This window comes from Eulemur rufifrons, chromosome 20 (assembly GCF_041146395.1).
Source record: "Eulemur rufifrons isolate Redbay chromosome 20, OSU_ERuf_1, whole genome shotgun sequence".
Taxonomy (NCBI): Eukaryota; Metazoa; Chordata; class Mammalia; order Primates; family Lemuridae; genus Eulemur; species Eulemur rufifrons.
In genome coordinates, this window is record NC_091002.1 from 21,541,451 (window position 1) to 21,560,941 (window position 19,491).

General features: G+C 38.4%; 1 protein-coding gene across 2 annotated transcripts in view; it reads left to right on the plus strand.

The window, feature by feature from the left end:
- RBL1 (RB transcriptional corepressor like 1) overlaps nt 1-18,519 on the plus strand; it is a 56,127-nt gene extending 37,608 nt beyond the window's left edge. The window contains exons 15-22 of one of the 2 annotated variants that reach the window (XM_069495894.1): nt 1,247-1,513; nt 2,390-2,601; nt 4,480-4,656; nt 6,126-6,197; nt 7,746-7,836; nt 14,199-14,347; nt 15,936-16,109; nt 16,146-16,250. In XM_069495894.1, coding sequence (XP_069351995.1) covers nt 1,247-1,513; nt 2,390-2,601; nt 4,480-4,656; nt 6,126-6,197; nt 7,746-7,836; nt 14,199-14,347; nt 15,936-16,109; nt 16,146-16,154 — 1,151 coding nt within the window. In that variant the 3' untranslated portion in view covers nt 16,155-16,250. Of the gene's footprint in view, nt 1-1,246; nt 1,514-2,389; nt 2,602-4,479; nt 4,657-6,125; nt 6,198-7,745; nt 7,837-14,198; nt 14,348-15,935; nt 16,110-16,145; nt 16,251-18,253 lie in introns of those variants that run through there. The other variant, XM_069495893.1, reaches the window with a different exon arrangement.
- Nucleotides 18,520-19,491: the final 972 nt, after the last annotated feature.

Genomic DNA, 19,491 nt, shown 5'->3' on the forward strand with positions numbered 1-19,491 from the left:
GCTAAGGCAGGAGAATTGCTGGAGCCCAGGAGGTTGAGGTTGTTGTGAGCTATGATGACGCCACTACACTCTAGCCTGGGCAATAGAGTGAGACTCTATCTCAAGAAAACAAACAACAGCAACAAAAAAACCATATTATTCACATACCTGTAAAGAACAGTTGGTTGAGAGAAGAATTGTGGGGAAAAATGTAGAATTGTAAGGGGCTGGAAGAATCTGTGTGCATAGTGAAGAGAGAATGGAGAGCAGCCCCTGTGAAAGGACAGCACTGGAAGAGAGGCATAATCCATAACCTTTAGTTTTTTTTTTGTTTATTTGTTTTTTTTTTTTTTTTTTTTGAGACAGAGTCTCGCTCTGCCCAGGCTAGAGTGCCGTGGCATCATCCTAGCTCACAACAACCTCAAACTCCTGGGCTCAAGCGATCCTCCTGCCTCAGCCGAGTAGCAGGGACTACAGGCATGCACCACCATGCCTGGTGAATTTTTTTTCTATATATATTTTTAGTTGGCCAGATAATTTCTTTCTATTTTTTTTTTTAGTAGAGACGGGGTCTTGCTCTTGCTCAGGCTGGTCTCGAACTCCTGACCTCGAGCGATCCTCCCGCCTCGGCCCCCCAGAGTGCTAGGATTACAGGCATGAGCCACCGCCCTTTAGTTTATTTTTGATCAACACACAACTGCCAACCCTCAGATTAAGGCAAGGTAAGCAGAGTCATATCACCTTTACTCGTATCTTCTGATGGATTTATTAAAGATGACTCCATATTTACTAAATCAGAAAGCCACAGATATTGCTTTAAATAGCATAGAGTGTAGGAGTGCAAGAGGTGGCCAAACTGTGACCCAAATCACTAATTTTTGCTTTTGCTTCCCTTCTGCTCAGGTGCTATTTACTAGATAAGATTGGGAGACATTAGATTGCTTCTTAAATTTAGTGAACATATCATTCTACCTCTCAACTACTGCTTTATCCTTCATGTTTTGCTCCTTTAATATAGGCAAAGATTCAAGAAACCAGGAAGATGAGCTGTCATAGTTTTCACATTTTATTGTAATGACTTATTGCATGCCTCTCTCTCCCACTAGACTTGGTATTCTGTGAAGGCAGAGGCCATGTTATATTCACTGCTAGATCCCAAGTGCCTAGCATAGTAACTCAATAGCTACTTGTTGAATGAATGAGTAAACCTGATTTATTATTTTGTAATACATTTCAATCCGTTTTAAATTTCTTTTTTCTTTATTAGATATGCAACCATTGTCTCCAATTTCTGTCCATGAACGCTACAGTTCTCCTACAGCAGGGAGTGCTAAGAGAAGACTTTTTGGAGAGGACCCCCCAAAGGAAATGCTTACGGACAAGATCATAACAGAAGGAACAAAATTGAAAATTGCTCCTTCTTCAAGCATTACTGCTGAAAATATATCAATTTTACCTGGTCAAACTCTTCTAACAATGGCCACAGCCACAGTAACAGGCACAACAGGACATAAAGTTACAATTCCATTGCATGGTAACATTTTAATACATTTGTTTTATATTTTTTCTGGGTTGAACAAAAATTTAAGAAATGGCTTACTGTATTGGGTCACATGGTCTAACTCATTATTTTTCTTGACTCTATACTTTTTTCTTTTCTTAATAGATTTGATTTTTAGAACAGTTTTAGGTACACAGCAAAATTCAGAGGAAGGTACAGATGTTTCCCATATACTCCTCCTCCCATGCACATATATTTCACGCTAGAGTGCTACATTTGTTTAAATCCATGAACCTATATTAACAACATCACCCAAAGCCCACAGTTTACATACAGATTTACTCTTGGTGTTGGGTATGGATTTTAACAATGTATTTAATATAATGACGTGTGTCTACCTTTGTAGCATCATACAAAGTAGTAATTTCACTGCCCTAAAATTCTTCGTGTGTTCCACCCTTTGTTTTGTTTTGAACCTATCCTGTTTTTTGAATTTTCAAATTTTATAAATTCACTACCCTCTTTGTTAGTACTTGTTTTCTTATCTCAGCTGTCCAAATTAGTGTACATTTCCTTATATGCTCAAAACAAAACAAAATTTGCTTTTTCTCAGTAAATTCAAAGTATTAAAACATCACAGTCACATACAAAATAGAGAACAAAATTTGCTTTTTAAAATAAAGTATCAAAACAGTATATTCTTGTTTCAGAGAAGAAATAGAAAACAAGAATTCAGTCATAACCTATAATAGAAATAGCATTTTGTAGCCTTCCTCTCTTTCTCTAACATATTCCTATGCTTATACACACAGATGTGTGTGTCTGTGTATAAAATTGACAAATTTCGTAGAACTCGCCTAGAATTTCCAGCTTATTTCTAAAACTGAGAACTCTTGGTTGTACTTTCAGGTGTTGCAAATGATGTTGGAGAGATCACACTGATACCTATCTCCATGAATACAACTCAGGAGTCCAAAGTCAAGAGTCCTGTATCACTTACTGCTCAGTCATTGATCAGTGCTTCTCCAAAACAGACCCATCTGACTAAAGCACAAGAGGTACATCCAAATGGAATAAGCAAGCCAAAGAGAACTGGGTCCTTAGCACTGTTTTACAGAAAGGTATGTGTTTTTATAGCAGTAGACAGCACATCAGTCTCATAAGAAGAGTTCACTTAATCAAAGGAAGAAAGATTGAGTAACAGAGAGCAGTCCCCTTTGCTTTTTTAATTTTTGTAAAATATACATTACGTAAAATTTACCATTTTAACTATTTTTAAGTGCACAGTTGGGTGGCATTAAATACAGTCACATTTTTGTGCAGCCATTACCACCATCTGTCTCTAGACGTTTTTCATCTTCCCATTCTGAAACTACTGATGAGGCCAGTGCACTCTAGCTTGGGCAACAGAGCAAGACCTTGTCTCAAAAAAAAAAAAAAAAAAAGAATCACTGGTGGCTTTGGAGTCAACCACTTGTCTCTGTTTATATTAATATCAGATTACTCTATCGAATAGCTTAAATTAGTTTTTAAGCTCAATTTGTATATTTTTCCTGCCAAAGATAATTTTCTGTAAGGGATGACTTCCTTTTTCTTTCTTTCTTTTTTTCCTCTGATCATTTAAATTTAAAGGCTTAATCTAAACAGAATTGTCTGGCTTAGGAATACCACATCAGGGTTATCAGTTCTTAAAACAATGACTCTTGCAGGGCCTTAAGGCCATTTGCATTAGTATCAATTCATATTAAGACTGTATATATAGGCCGGGCATAGTGGCTCACGCCTGTAATCCTAGCACTCTGGGAGGCCGAGGCAGGCAGATCGTTTGAGCTCAGGAGTTCGAGACCAGCCTAAGCAAGAGCGAGACCCCCATTTCTACTAAAAAAAAATAGTAAGAAATTAGCTGGACAACCAAAAATATATAGAAAAAAATGAGCTGGACATGGTGGCACATGCCTGTAGTCCTAGCTACTCGGGAAGCTGAGGCAGTAGGATTGCTTGACCCCAGGAGTTTGAGGTTGCTGTGAGCTAGGCTGATGCCATGGCACTCTAGCCTGGGTTACAGAGATTCTGTCTCAAAAAAAAAAAAAAAATGTATATATAAAAGGCTCAGGGCATTGAACTGAATTTATTCTGATGTACTTTAAAAAAAAAACAGCAAACCTCATTTCTCATTTACTTTAACATTCCTGTCCTATGCTCACAAAAATAGTGTAGAATATTAAAGAAACTTTTAAAGTTGTTTTGCTTTCTTTTTGAGAAAGAATCTTGCCCTGTCACCTGGGCTAGATTGCAGTGGCATCATCATAGCTCACTGCAACCTCAAACTCCAGGGTTCAAGTGATCCTCCTGCCTCAGCCTCCCAAGTAGCTGGGACTACCAGCACGTGCCACCATGCCCAGATAATATTTCTGGTTTTTGTAGAGATCGGGTCTCTCTCTTGTTCAGGCTGGTCTCGAACTCCTAGGTTCAAACAATCCTCCCACCTCGGTGTCCCAGAGTGCTAGGATTACAGGCGTGAGCCACTGCACCTGGTTGGGCCTCATTTTGCTTTCTGACTCCTTTTTGAAATCAAATATTTTAGTTTTTTATTATCTGGCATATTAGGTTTCCTAGCAATTTTACCTGAACCCAAAGAGAACAGATAGAGACTTCTGAACACTTTTGAAAAATTATGCATTCATAATGGTCATGATGTAGGTAAATCCTGCATTTTAGTGTTTCTTACTTTACATAGCTGGCAGGATAGAGTAACAGGGGACATCCTTTTAAAAAAAAATTTTAAAAGTAGTTTTCCAAAGAGAATTTTGCCTTAATCTATATCCTCCTGCCCTAGCAGGGAACTATTGCTGTAGAATAGAAATTTTATTTATTTTAATGTATCGACAGCCCAGGTGTTTTTTAATCTTGGCCTGAAAGCCAATGTTCACAATAAGACATAAAAATTTGAGAAACTATTTACTTGATGTTTTGCATCAATGTGTTATCTTCCATCTTAGGTATATCATTTGGCAAGTGTACGCTTACGTGATCTATGTTTAAAACTGGATGTTTCAAATGAGTTACGAAGGAAGATATGGACATGCTTTGAATTCACTTTAGTTCACTGCCCTGACCTAATGAAAGACAGGCATTTGGACCAGCTCCTCCTTTGTGCCTTTTATATCATGGCAAAGGTAATGTATACATTGGGGAGGTCTTTACTCTAGTTGCCTATATTTGAAGCATGAGGTAATAATCTGTTGAACTTGATCCTTAGCTTTCCTTTAGTGCTGCAAGACAACAGTGCCCACTATTCTTAATTAAGTAGTAAATTAAAGCTACTACATGTATTCTCTGAACTCTCTAGTTAATTTTATAATAATCAGCTTTCCCCCTTCATAAGAATACATTGGTTGTAAAGGAGTTGAGAAAGAACTTAGAGACCATTTGTAGTAAAATGGCTTTTCACACTATTAATCTGAACAACACCATTTCCATCCTTACCTCAGGATACCTCTGATTTGGTACTTTAAAGTAAAATGATCTTCACAATGTAGGTTAGTAACTAAGCCCCAGATCTGAAAGTAACTTGTTCAAAGTTTACACAGTAAGGGACAATCTAGAATCTCCTGATTCATAGTCTGGTATAAGCTTCTATCCCATATTGCTTTCCGGTGATTCATTGTGCTGCCTCAGAAGACCATTTTACTTTCTAGTTGCTACAACATGTTTTAAGTCATAAAATAACATTTCTTGCTTGATTTTTTAAATTCTGATATATCTGAAACCATCATTTATAACCTTTGTCTTGACCATATTGGCCACATTGGCAGTCCTAGCAGATACATACAATTAAGACCTGATTTTAAGCTTTTTGAAACAGAGGACATGTTTTCAAACTCCTTTGTCACTGCCCTCCCATAATGCCTCCTTAAAATCTCTATAAAAAATAAGTCTTAATAAACATTACTAACTAATCATTTGTGTTTTCCAGAAAACTGTCAGAGTTCAGGCTTTGCCATTTCTAGTTCATCATTATAGACAACAGGTTTAGTGCTAATGGACAGTGAAGCAGGGTAAAGTTGTAATTTAAATGAACTTTATTATAACAGAGAAACCAGAAGAATTCCTTTTTGGACCACTAATCCATTTTTTTCCTTTTGGCCACCACTGTGACTTCTGTCTAAACATTAGAAACCTACAGTCTGTCCTGAAATGTTAAAACCTAATCCTATAATAACCATTCAGTTTTATTGTGAATCACTGCAAGACATTTTCTATCCTTTAGTATGTGGTTACTTTACTTTTAAATAAGTACGTTAAACTAATAAAACTGGAGACTGCAGGGGATTCAACAGATCTGGGTTTTCTCATATCTTTTTTTTTTTTTTTTATGAAGAAATACATTTTCAGTAGAGTCACACCAGGGCAATTTCAGTACTTTTTGATTAATGAAACTATTAACTGAGTCCCCACAGGCCACAAAGCCCGAACTTTAAAGGTAGTAAAAATCATAAATGTTAGTGGTTTTTAGTCATGGACTGGCCTCGGGTTAATGGCTTTCTGCAAGGCTGCTCTCAATGCCAACGTATAATTGAAGTTTTTGTTCAGAGCCATTTTTCTTTCAAAAGCAGTTGATAAATGCAGTTTTTGTTTTCCTTAGGTAACAAAAGAAGAAAGAACTTTTCAAGAAATAATGAAAAGTTACAGGAATCAGCCCCAAGCTAATAGTCACGTGAGTTACACTGTTTTTCCTACTGTCCAAAAATAGATTTGTTCTGTTTCTCCACTGACAAATCATATAAAAGGTAAACTTCTTTTATAATTTTATTATACTTTAGATTTTCTGGTTTAATGGATACCATTAAACTCAAGAGACAGTTTCATTAAAGGACAGTTTCAATAGAAGCCAGGAAATCTGGCTGTTTCTGACTCATCCATATACTTGCATATACTTCTTTCAAGTTCTGCTATTTCATTTGTTCATTTGTTGAGTAGAGACATTTTTCACTTGAAAATCTAATGAAAAATATATATAATAGTAATAATATTCTTTAATTATATGAGACTTGATTCTCTGATGATATTTAAATCCAGTGGAAATTGAGTATTTATAAACTTAACTCCAGCTTCTCTTGCCATCATCTGGTAAGAATCTTAATGTTTGCATCTTTGAATAGATGTGAAGCATTTCTGATCATTTTGTTCTACTAGCTGTGGTGAAAATCCTGTAAAACCATTCAATCACAGAAATGGAAAATGTAAGCCTAGTGGCCTGGCACATAGTTGGCACTTAATGAATGTTAACTTCATAATGTGTGTTTTCTGTTTTTTGTTTTTGAGACAGAGTCTTGCTCTGTCACCCAGGCTAGAGTGCCATGGCATCAGCTTAGCTCATAGCAACCTCAAACTCCTGGGCTCAAGTAATCTTCCTGCCTTAGCCTCCAGAGTAGCTGAGACTATAGGCGCACGCCACACGCCCGGCTAATTTTTCTATTTTTAGTAGAGATATTCTTATTGTTATTATAGCTGAAGAACAAAGGTAGGTTACCTTAAGGGTTTGACCATCAAGAACCTAGTTGCTCTGCTCATAGGGAGCATAATGCCCTCTTCTCTGGCCCTGGAGAACATAGAAAAAGAGAGATGTGGGGCCCAGTACTGGTAGCCATACCCCCTTTTAAGAGAGCCCCACAAATGGTTTCACTTCTTTACTCAAGCCCCAAAATACACTGATATTGAGCAACATGGCATGAAGTATAGACATTTGTTATATCCTGTGACAAGATAAGTCACAGGATGAATGTGATGAATTTTCCTGAAGAGGCCCAGAAACTCAACCTATAGTGGTCCAGATTGTCCTTAAAGATCATGTGGCCATCTAAAAGGAGTGGGAATGGGCTGGGGACAGGAAAGCAAGCCCGTTAAGACCAAATGGTTCTTGTGTAAGGAAATAAAAGGAAGGAGAAACAAGTTCAGATCTTTGAGGTTGCTTTTCTTTGGCAAAACTTGCTGGTCATCTTTAGTTGCTACTTAATTCCTCTTCTGTTTTGTAAACTAAGATGGCACATTTTAGGTGGCAGGCTCTGCTTCAGTATGCCCTCTTTTTATGGTGTTTTCCGTATTCTGCACTTACCAGAGCTAATGATATCTTAACCCTTGATTATCACTTATAAATATTTTTTAATTGGCTTGATTAAAAAATATTGTTCTTTTCATTTTGATTTTGCTTAATCTGTGCCTCTTTGTGACTCAGCAGTCCCTTTTTCCGCCCTCTGGCCTGTAGGTATACAGAAGTGTTCTGTTGAGAAGTATCCCAAGAGAAGTTGTGGCATACAATAAAAACATAAATGGTGATTTTGAAATGATAGATTGTGGTAAGTTATCCAATTTAACATGCTATTTGTAAAACACCTTTGATTACGTTGTACATAATATAGTGGGTGTTGGGCAACTTGGAAATAGGAGTCATGACGTAGGTGGGGTGGGCAATGCACACATTTTGAAAGAATGAAGTTTGAGATAAGGATGGGCAGGTATAGCGTATAGAAACCAATTATTTGTCCCTTGTTAATTGTGTTTTGGAAATTTTCTAGTCTATTTATGCATGTTAAAACACATAAAAGACACTTAATAAAATTCATAAATCTCAATGACAGGGAATGCAAGGTAACTATCAGTGATCTTCCTGAGGAGACAATTAAGGAAACGTGCTGTTCATAATAAGTATATAGATGATTCTGCTACCACAAAAGGAAAGAGAAATCAAATAGTATTCATATTCCTCTTCTGCCCATCTCCTTTTCTTTGTCTCATCTTTATTATATAAATACATGTCTATATATGTACTGTGATTTATTTAATCCTATAATGTGGGACATTAGGGTTGTTTCCACTTATACACAGCTTTATGATAAACATCATTGTAGCGTAATCTTTTGTCCACATCCTTAGGATAAATTCTTCAAGAAAATTGGCTGGGTCAGAACTTTTTTTTTTTGAGACAAGGTCTTTCTCTGTTGCTCGGGATAGAGTACACTGGCATCCTCATAGCTCACTGCAACTTCAAACTCCTGGCTCAAGCAGTCCTTCTGCCTCAGCCTCCTGAGTAGCTGGGATTACAGGCATGTGCCACCACACCCAGCTAAAAATAATTTTTTAATTACACAAATATCCATGATCATTATGGTGTCTCCTGGGATCTAAACTTTTAAGATCTCACTCACCAAAAAGATCTTTTAATAATGTCCTAGAATCTGATCCCATTTAAGGATACATAGACCAAACTCAATTCTTTTTACATAGATATATATTCCTGAGCCTTTTTAAGGCAATGAGAAGTATATAAGACAGTATCCCAGAAAAATACCAAAAAGCCTTTTTCTATGTTTGTTATACTTGTTACTTACCTATCTAGAGTGGTTTTTCTACAAAACCAGGCATCATAGTTTAGCTAGGAAACTGTGGACCCCTTGTCTGTTTTATGTTTTCTCTATGAGAAACTAAGTAACTGCTAACCAGTATCTCAGATGCAGAAAGCAATGAAGTTCTAGAGAGAAGTAAGCAAAAGGTAATAGAGCATGATTTATTTTTGATAGGTAAGTATATGCCAAAGAAGTGTGAGGTGTTGTTAGCTGCTTCCCTTATAACCTAAAGGTTTTGGCTCAAACTCTTCTATACAAACATATATTAACTAGATATATATTAGCAACCAAGCAAAAAACCATTCTTAGAGATCCTGCACAGTCGTGATGGCACAGGACAGGGAGAGTATCTAGTAATAATGGACTCAGGAATTCTAGCACTCAAGACCAGAGGAAGTTATGGAGGAGGATTCGGTCAGATAAGTCTATATTCAGATAAGACTGTTCTAGTTCCTGGAGCTATGGTTAGATGCTACAACCAAGACTTGGACACACCAAAGAATACCACCTTGGGAAGAACAGTTCTGGTTCTATAAACAAAATCATTATTAGATGTAAAATAATTACTACTTAAAATGCACACACACATGCACACAGTCATGTGCTGCATAATGTGCTTTCAATCAATGACAGATTGCATATACAAAAGTGGCCTCATAAGATTATAATACTGTGTTTTGGCCAGGTGTCATGGCTCATATGTATAATCTTAGCACTTTGGAAGGCCGAGGTCAGGAGTTTGCAGCCAACCTGAGCAACATAGCAAGACCATGTTTCTACAAAAAATAGAAAAGTTAGCCAGTTGTGATGGCAAGCACCTGTAGTCCCAGCTACTCAGGAGGCGGAGGCAGGAGGATCACTTGAGCCCAGGAGTTTGAGGTTACAGTGAGCTATGATGATGCCACTGCTCTCTAGTCTGGACAACAGAGCAAGAGCCTGTCTTTAAAAAAAAAAAAAAAAAGCCTTTATATGTTGAAAACTGCCTCCCCGCCAAAACAAAAAACAGTTAAAGCAAGTTCTCTCAAGGGACAAAAATTCTTTTTTCATATAAGATGTATAAGTTTGGTAAGTTCAACTTGATAAATAGGTGACTTTATTTGTATTATACCCATGTTACAGTCACGAAACAGATAACCATGATATAAGTAGAGCACATTTTTTACTTGTTTTTAGATTATAGTGATGCCCTTTAGAACCCACAAGAAACCACCAAAATATCACCGAAATGATCTAAAACCATTGAAGTTTTTAATTCGTCTGTGATAAGTGGCTTTTGCATAATTGGAACTAAATGCCACTGCCCTCTTAGAAAGCAGTCTGAACTATTTCCTGCACACTGTGATTTTGAGGAGCAAAAATGATGGTGGAGGACATGACAGGAGAAATGTAAAATAAATACTAAGTGCCTAATCCAGGGAAGTGCTACTATGCTGGTCAAGCCCATCATATCTCAACCTGACCCTTTGGTTTATAAATAGATTCCGATCTTCTTTCTTACTTTTATCTTCAAATAATTTTGCTTTCTTATTTTCTCCATTTTTAAGTGTTAAGGTTCACAGTATATACCTCTTCTCAAACTAAACACTAATAGCAGTATGTACAAGGAAACCAGCTCCAGCCAATTGAGCAGCTCCTCTGGGAATGATAGAGGAGGATTTCACCAAAATGTACATCCCAAACAACTTGTATGTGCTTAACCCAGGAAACCAGTTTAAATGAGAAATGGATATCTACTCTTCACTCCAACATCTCTTCCCTTGGATGTACACATATCATCCTGGGCTATAAAACTAACGGTCTCTGGCCACCCACAGCTGTGAGATAGTTTGCCTTCTCCCTTCCCACTTTCACTTTAGATCCTTGGAAAATTCTCAAGCCAAAGATCTAGGCTAAAAAATTTAGCATGTCCTTCTGGAGCTCTGCAGATAGTATCTCTGTTCTCCTAAGGGCTTGTCTTATTCACCAAATGGTTTATATAAAACCACATTTTTTTATCACTTGACTGTGATACGTGGTAATCCAAGAAAGGACATTCCTCTCTTTTGTAACAGCAGTAGGGAGAATTATAAAACCGTAATAGTTTTGACAAACCTGCAGAGGGGATTCCCTTCATTTGCTTAGCACACAGAAAGCCAATTACTGAGACAGTGAGGATTGTCAAGGAAGAAAGGTGAGAGAGGTGGACTGCCTGAAATCTGCCTCCCCAACTGACAGGGTCATGGGTTTTTGTAGAGGTAAAATGAATAATGCATGAAATGAGTGAGCATGATTACATGTTTGGGGCAGAGTGCAAGGCAAGACAGCCTAGTGAGAAATCATACTAGCACATACATCACATGATCAAAAAATGGCAGATAAGTCCCTCCTGGGATGGAGATTCCAGTAGTATAATGAGCCAGGGTTAATATTAGTCATTCTTTTGGTCTTGTGCTTAGGTGGGATGCAGGGAGTAGTAGCTAAAGGGATCCCTGAGCAAGATCTGTGGTGGGATGTTGCTTACCTCGTTTTCTCTGGATAAATAGGTGGAATAAGACCTTGCAGTTATCTTGTGGCTGCAAGGAGGTTCTGCCATTCCTGGGAAAAAAAACAACTCAAAAGTTAATGGGGCCGGACACGGTGGCTCACGCCTGTAATCCTAACACTCTGGGAGGCCAAGGTGGGCAGATTGTTTGAGCTCAGGAGTTTGAGACCAGCCTGAGCAAGAGCGAGACCCCATCTCTACTAAAAATAGAAAGAAATTATATGGACAGCTAAAAATATATATAGAAAAATTAGCCGGGCATGGTGGCACATGCATGTAGTCCCAGCTACTCGAGAGGCTGAGGCAGGAGGATCACTTGAGCCCAGGAGTTTGAGGTTGCTGTGAGCTAGGCTGATGCCACGGCACGCTAGCCCTGGTGACAGAGTGAGACTGTGTGTCAAAAAAAAAAAAAAAAAGTTAATGGGCCAGGCACAGTGGCTCACGCCTGTAATCCTAGCACTCTGGGAAGCCAAGGTGGGAGGATTGCTGGAGCTCTGGCGTTCGAGACCAACCTGAGCAAGAATGAGACCCCCTGTCTCTACTAAATATAGTAAAAAGTAGCTGGATGTGGTGGTGCACGCCCGTAGTCCCAGCTACTCAGGAGGCTGAGGCAAGAGGATTGCTTGAGCCCAGGCGTTTGAGATTGCTGTGAGCTAGGCTGACACCACGGCAGTCTAACTCAGGCAACAAAGTGAGACTCTGTCTCAAAAAAAAAAAAAAAAAACTGCAAAAAGGCGTTTTTGTTCATGGAGCTGGTTACAGTTGTTCACTGGTTCATTTCACAAATAGGTATCAAACATATACCATGTGTTTCAGATTATATTAGGCAGAGATCCCTACCATCTGAAGGGAAACAGATTTGTAACACTTATAGTACCATGCAGACAAACCTTTGATCACATTCTCTGTCCCATTCTTTCGTACGTTTCATCTTTTAAAGTATGTATGGTAAGATAGTTACTAGGCCTACTGAGGCTTTATTTTCAGAGTGCCAAGGGTCCTTAATGAAGTGATACGGTAGAGATCTGTCTCCTGTATAAAGGATAACTGACATCTTGCTATTTTAAAATCAAAATATAGCTAAATAAAAATTTTTAATTAGAATCCAAGTTCCCAGAGACTTTTAAATGTTTGGTTCATTTAAACAAAGTATAGTCCTTACCTGATGTAAATATTAACAACTGGAATTGGAATGACACAGAAATATGTGACTATAGTCTCTGCCTCAAGAAATTTCTAACCGAAGGAGGATACTAAATAATTTTAATTCATCCATGTAGTGAGAATAATGTAGAATAGCTGTTACTGAGCCAGTATGCTTTGGAACAGTGTTTCCAAGAATGATAGTATAAATGTTTTGGGGGAAGACAGACTATGTATAAAAAATTTGGAAAGTATGAAGTTAAAGTGAACATTTTTCTTTCCCCACCGTGCTACTTCTTAATATACTAACATACATTCTGAATTTCCAATATAATATGCAGCATTTTCTCAACCACATAGCTTCCCCCTGCTGCCCCAGTGAAGATCCTTCAAAAATAGCAGTAGCAAAAAAGATATTCATATTAGGACTGAAATCCCCAGGGGCTGCTTGGCCCTTGGACCATGTTTGAGTTTTCAGGTTTTCCTAAGGTGAAGACATGTTGATACAAACATTGTGCTCAATGTTTGCAGGCCAGTGTATTGAGAATGAGAACATTTTTATATACGCTGAACTCTTTTTACTTGGTAGTGGCTTTCCTAGTTCCTTTAAACAGATGATTCTTATATATACAGGTAGACAATAGTTTGTAATACTCTTCCCAAAAAAAGAGTAGGATAAAATTCTGTTGGTGCCATAAGCTATCCCAGAGTAACCCTGCAGTTGAGGGTGCTCACTAAAAACTGAACACTGGTTTCTGATCAGGATTCCTGTTGTGCATGGGAAAATAAGGCTTTTTGAATACTTTTGCTATATATTTGCAGAGAAATAAACACAAACAATTCATTTTGCTTCTTCCTTAACATGTGAGGATATGCTTTACCTTTTAGAGTCTTTTCACCTTTCTCAAAAAGCCAATAAGAATATCTTCAGGCCCTTTTGTGATCTGAAGCCAGAGTTTGCCACTGCCACCCATACTGTGGAACTTAGCTAAACACCAACCCAGAGCTGGTGCCCTTCTAAGGGCCACCAGTGACAGTAAGCTCAAAATCTATGGTTGTGAAAACATTCTTGCTAAAGTGGTATCTAGAGAAAAGAGCACCACCTTCAGTTCATATGTTTGTATTTCTCTTGATTCCAATTTGATTTATAAATAACACAGGTGGATTTCTTTTTCTTTTCTTTTTCTTTTTTTTTTTTTTTTTTGGGGGGCTAGAGTGCCATGATGTCAGCCCAGCTCACAGCAACCTCAAACTCCTGGGCTCAAGCAATCCTACTGCCTCAGCCTCCCAAGTAGCTGGGACTACAGTCATGTGCCACCATGCCCAGCTAATTTTTTTCTATATATTTTTGGTTTTCCAGCTAATTTCTTTCTGTTTTTTCAGTAGAAATGAGGGTCTCCCTCTTGCTCAGGCTGGTCTCGAACTCCTGAGCTCAAACAATCCGCCCGCCTCGGCCTCCCAGAGTGCTAGGATTACAGGCATGAGCCACCATGCCTGGCCAACACAGGTGGATTTCTGAACCATCTCTGAAAATACTAATTGCTTTATATAAAGATTTGTGGTGGCTTTTTTAATACTGTAGAGAGGAAATTCCAATCACCGCCTTATGTATTAAAGTATACCTATCACAACATTGAATTCTTTTCAACAGTCTTGGAAGAGGCTACAAAAACACCTGACTGTTCCAGTGGACCAGTGAAAGAGGAAAGAGGTGATCTTATCAAATTTTACAATACAATATATGTAGGAAGAGTGAAGTCATTTGCATTGAAATACGACTTGTCAAATCAGGACCATGTGGTATGTTTCATGTTTTACTACTTTGTTAATATTGTATTACTATGAGTTTATTTTTGCTAAATATTTCAGAGTTTAAAGCCTCACTGATACATTATATAAGAGACAATGTATTATTAGTTAATCAGAGAATGACTAATAACTTAATCAGAATGATTAAGACTATAATACAACAGAGACCAGAGGGAATCATGGGAATTTTTATCTATACTGTGATTATGTTGCTAGAAATTATGTATTCATATGGGTAAGGACTAGATAGGAACATGGAAATATTAAAACAATTAATTTGAGTAATTTTTGTTTCAGTTTCTCTTGTTATATTGTGGAAGATAAATGTTTTTCTCAAGGTAAAGAGAAAAGGAAATAAGTAAGTAGGCCTGGATCATTAATAGAGGCAACACTAAGAAATTTTTATACAGTCCCTAGTTTTGGCAGTAGCAGCAGACCTGAAAAAGTGTTACCAGTGTATAAGCTGAGGTTGGTTACCAGGATACCAGCCTTTAGCTATAAGAAAGAGGGCCCTAGTAGAAGCTGCAGCCAGCCAGCCAGTAGCATGTTGTGAGGATAGTCACAGACCATAACTATTCATCCTGTTCTATCAGTTCTGCCTCCTCTCTGTCACGTGCTGTGCTATGAATATCTTTACCATCAGCCAACTGAAACTAGTTATATTAGCTTCAGGTGAAGATGATGAGTGAAATATTAGATAAGGCTGGGCATGATGGCTCACGCTTATAATCCTAGCACTTTGGGAGGCCGAGACAGGAGTCTCACTAGAGGTCAAGAGTTTGAGACCAGCCTGAGCAAGATCAAGACCCTGTCCCTATAAAAAATAGAAAAAAATTATCTGGGTATGTTGGCATGCACCTGTAGTCCCAGCTACTCAGGAGGCAGGAAGATCACTGGAGCCCAGGAGTTCAAGGTTGCATTGAGCTATGATGAGGGCACAATACTCCAGCCTGGGCAGTACAGTGAGACCCTGTCTCAAGAAAACAAAAAAGAAAGAAATATTAATTAAGGAGCCATCTCTATTTATTTCTGTTGTACAGAATATTAAAGAAAAATGAAATCCTTGCTCACCTAATTTATGTCTAAATCTTTTGCATTTCTGTGTCTTTCCCGTTTCCTTAACAGATTTTTTTCCATGTTGGAATCATCTTGCTGGCTCATAGAATTCCCCGCCTCTCTTTTATTCATTCTGTTATTGTTTTGGTCGTGGGTGTGCATGAGTGTAGAGAGATTCTTATTGCGAGTATTAGAATGTTGATTATTCTTTGTCCCTACTTTCTAACCACTGCTTTCTTACCACTCCTGATGTCTTGCCCAGAATTCTTAATACTAGTTACAGGATTTCCTGAAAGATCCAGAAAAATAAGTTCTGCTTTATCTGTTAGTAATTGTTAGAAAACAAACAACAACAAAAAAAAACCAAGGTGTAATGAACCATTTCTTTGCACTTTTTAGCCACAAATAATCTCTTGCAGTATGACTGACTCCTAACTAGGAGATGACATAAGAATAAAAATATGGTGGGATTTGAAAAAACAAAAACTTTTATCTTAAAAATCTGACTTTTGGGTTATTTTAGATGGATGCTCCACCACTGTCTCCTTTTCCACACATTAAGCAACAGCCAGGCTCACCACGCCGCATTTCCCAACAACACTCCATTTATGTTTCCCCGCACAAGAATGGGTCAGGCCTTACACCAAGAAGTGCTCTGCTGTACAAGTTCAATGGCAGCCCTTCTAAGGTAAGGTGCATACAGGCTTTGCTCCAAAACAACTTATATACACACATATGTTAAAAGTCGGATTTCAGATTACCAATCAATAATCATTAATCTGGCTTTTTTTTTTTTTTTTTTGCCAAATTACTCCTATACTGATAAAATATGAACTGTAGTCCGGGCATGGTGGCTCACGCCTGTAATCCTAGCACTCTGGGAGGCTGAGGCGGGAGGATCACTCGAGGTCAGGAGTTCGAGACCAGCCTGAGCAAGAGCCAGACCCTGTCTCTACTAAAAACAGAAAGAAATGATTTGGACAGCTAAAAATCTATATAGATAAAAATTAGCCAGGCATGGTGGCGCATGCCTGTAGTCCCAGCTACTCAGGAGGCTGAGGCAGGAGGATTGCTTGAGCCCAGGAGTTTGAGGTTGCTGTGAGCTGGGCTGACTCCACAGCACTCTAGCCCAGGCAACAGAGTGAGACTGTCTCAAAAAAAAAAAAAAAATGAACTGTTAACTCTAGCACATTTCCTGTGATCTAGAGCAGTATATTCAGGTGAAATAGTTTAATCCGTTACTGTTGATATATTTGGGAAGTTCATGTCCAGAGTCCAGTGTCTCTCCCTGTTCAAGCATGATCTTGAGAAGGGACCCATAAGACAACACCTGCAAATGGTCACACATGGGACTGTTAAATTTAAAGAAAGGCCTTGGAAGTGAAAGTGCATTGGTGCATAGCAACCAGGATAGTGAAAAGTCTGAAAACAGATTCATCCTCTTATGTACATAGACAACCCTGTGGTTGTCTCTATCTTATCTCTGTGTGGTGATAAAGATGTGACATGGACATGATTACTGTTTTCAGATATTTCAAGGACTATCAAGCAGATAAGTTTAGTATATCTCCAGAAGCCAGAATCAGTATCAACTGAAAGAAATTGTAGTGGGGCACATTGTAACTCAGTTCAAATACAAGGACAGCTCCTGAACTCATTAGTTTCCTATTCAGTTCCACAAACACCTATTGAGTTCTTACCATACTTGACAAACAAGGTTGACTAAGATATATATACCAGGTTTATTTTTCCTCTTTATAGAAATTGATTTCCTGTAAAAATGTTTAGAAGAGATTCTTGCATGGAATCAAAGATTAGACCAGTTGACTTTTAAGGTAGTGATTCTGAAACCATGAGTCAAAATCACCTGTTGAACTTGTTGAACAGATACCTGGCCCACAGACCTATTGAATCCAAAGCACTACCAGGCAGGTCTGAGACTAATTAACACAAGCTCCATAGATGTTTTGTGATGCACAGATTTCAGGAACTGCTTCTCTGGGAGCTTGTTAGAAACACAGAATCTCCACCAGGTGTGATGGCTCACGCCTGTAATCCTAGCACTCCAGGAGGCTGAGGTGGGAGGATCCCTTGAGAGTTCAAGACCAGCCCGAGCAGAAGCAAGACCCTATCTCTACCAAAAATAGAAAAAAATCTGCCAGGTGTGGTGGCACACGCCTGTAGTCCCAGCTACTTGGGAGGCTAAGGCAGGAGGATCGCTCCAGCCCAGGAGTTTAAGGTTTCAGTGAGCTGTCATGATGCCACTGCACTCTACCCTGGGCAACAGAGTGAGACTCTGTCTCAAAAAAAAAAAAGGAAAGAAAAAGAAACACAGAATCTCAGGCTCCACACCAGCCCTGCTAGTTCTGAGTCTGCATTTTAAAGATCCCCAAATGATTAATAAGCACATTAAAGATTGAAAAACATTACTCTGAAGTAAAGGATCTCAAACTTTAGGAAGCATCAGAATCACCTGGAGGGGATATTAGACTATAGATTGCTGGGCTCTACCCCAGAATGTTGATTTCGGTAGGTTTAGGGTGAGCCTTGAGAATCTGCATTTTTAATAAGTTCCTACATGCTTATGCTTCTGCTTCTTGCCTGGGGACTACACTGAGAACTACTGTTACAAGGTAAATCCAATTTTTTAAGCCACCTGAAAATATTAGTTCTAGCCATCCTTAATAAATTGGTCTAAATTAAAAAAATAATCTCTACTCCAGTGTTTAGATTTGGGTAGATGACAGAGGACAGCAAAATGCAGTTAGCTTGATTCTTAGCTACTGTTTCACTCCCCACACCTGCTTCTTTTACTCACACATCTCCTCTGTTTTTGCACAGAGTTTGAAAGATATCAACAACATGATAAGGCAAGGTGAGCAGAGAACCAAGAAGCGAGCAATAGCCATCGATAGTGATGCAGAATCACCTGCCAAACGCCTGTGCCAAGAAAATGATGACGTTTTACTTAAACGACTACAGGATGTTGTCAGTGAAAGAGCAAATCATTAATGTCATTCCTGTTTCTATGATAAAAGCACTTTCAGTTTGTTCTGCAGAAAGTTGGGGCTCTGTCCTTCACATCTTTCAGCTCTGTAGATGGTAAATGTCACTGGGTTATAAGAAAAAGTGCACCAAAATTATGTGCTTTTTTTTTACATTTATCCAAAATGTAGTTGACAGAAATGTTTTTTGAGTTGGCTTAGAAAGGAATATTTTAAGTGCCTTTTAGAAGTATTAATAGTCATAGAATTTTTTAACTGTTCCTTAGGTTGTTATTAAAATAAAATAAGGAGGAACCCTATAACTTTTTAGCTGTCTTTTAAAAATAATCAAATGTCTCTTCATGTGCTTTGTAATATGAGGGTAATCTATTTTTGTTAAGCATGCTGTGAGATATTTGTATTTTCAATTTAATATTGAAGGTAAGGGTTGGTTCCCATAGTACCTGGGCCACAAGATTATGCACCAGCCTATCTCTGGCCCACTGTGGTAACTCTGCATCCAAGTGCCACTACTCTTCTGGGTTGTCTGATCCCTTCTTGTGCCCTTCCTCTCCTTGAGCATAAGCAGATTTGTGCCTGAGCCTCTGCTACCCCCATTCCTTGCTTTCCAACACTGAGCTCTCTTAGCTTGGTGTCACAACCCAATAAAAGGGGTACTTCTTTTTTAAACTACTATCATGTTGTTTTTCATGACATTAACTTAATTATGCATGATTGTAGGAAGTCATGTAATTCTCACATATGAAGCTGCTTCTCGAGCAAGTAGAATAAAATTCAGAATAAGTTATTAGAAACTAAATTTCCTATTAGTAAGGTAGCACCATGATAATGTGTGATATACTGTTTTTGAGGTCATCATAAGATCATTCTTGGCCAGGCATGGTGGCCCATGCCCGTAATCCTAGCACTCTGGGAGGCCAAGGTGGGCGGATCGTTTGAGCTCATGAGTTTGAGACCACCCTGAGCAAGAGCGAGATCCCATCTCTACTTAAAAAAAAATAGAAAGAAATTAGCTGAACAACTAAAAATATATATATAAAAAATTAGCCAGGCATGGTGGTCCATGCCTGTAGT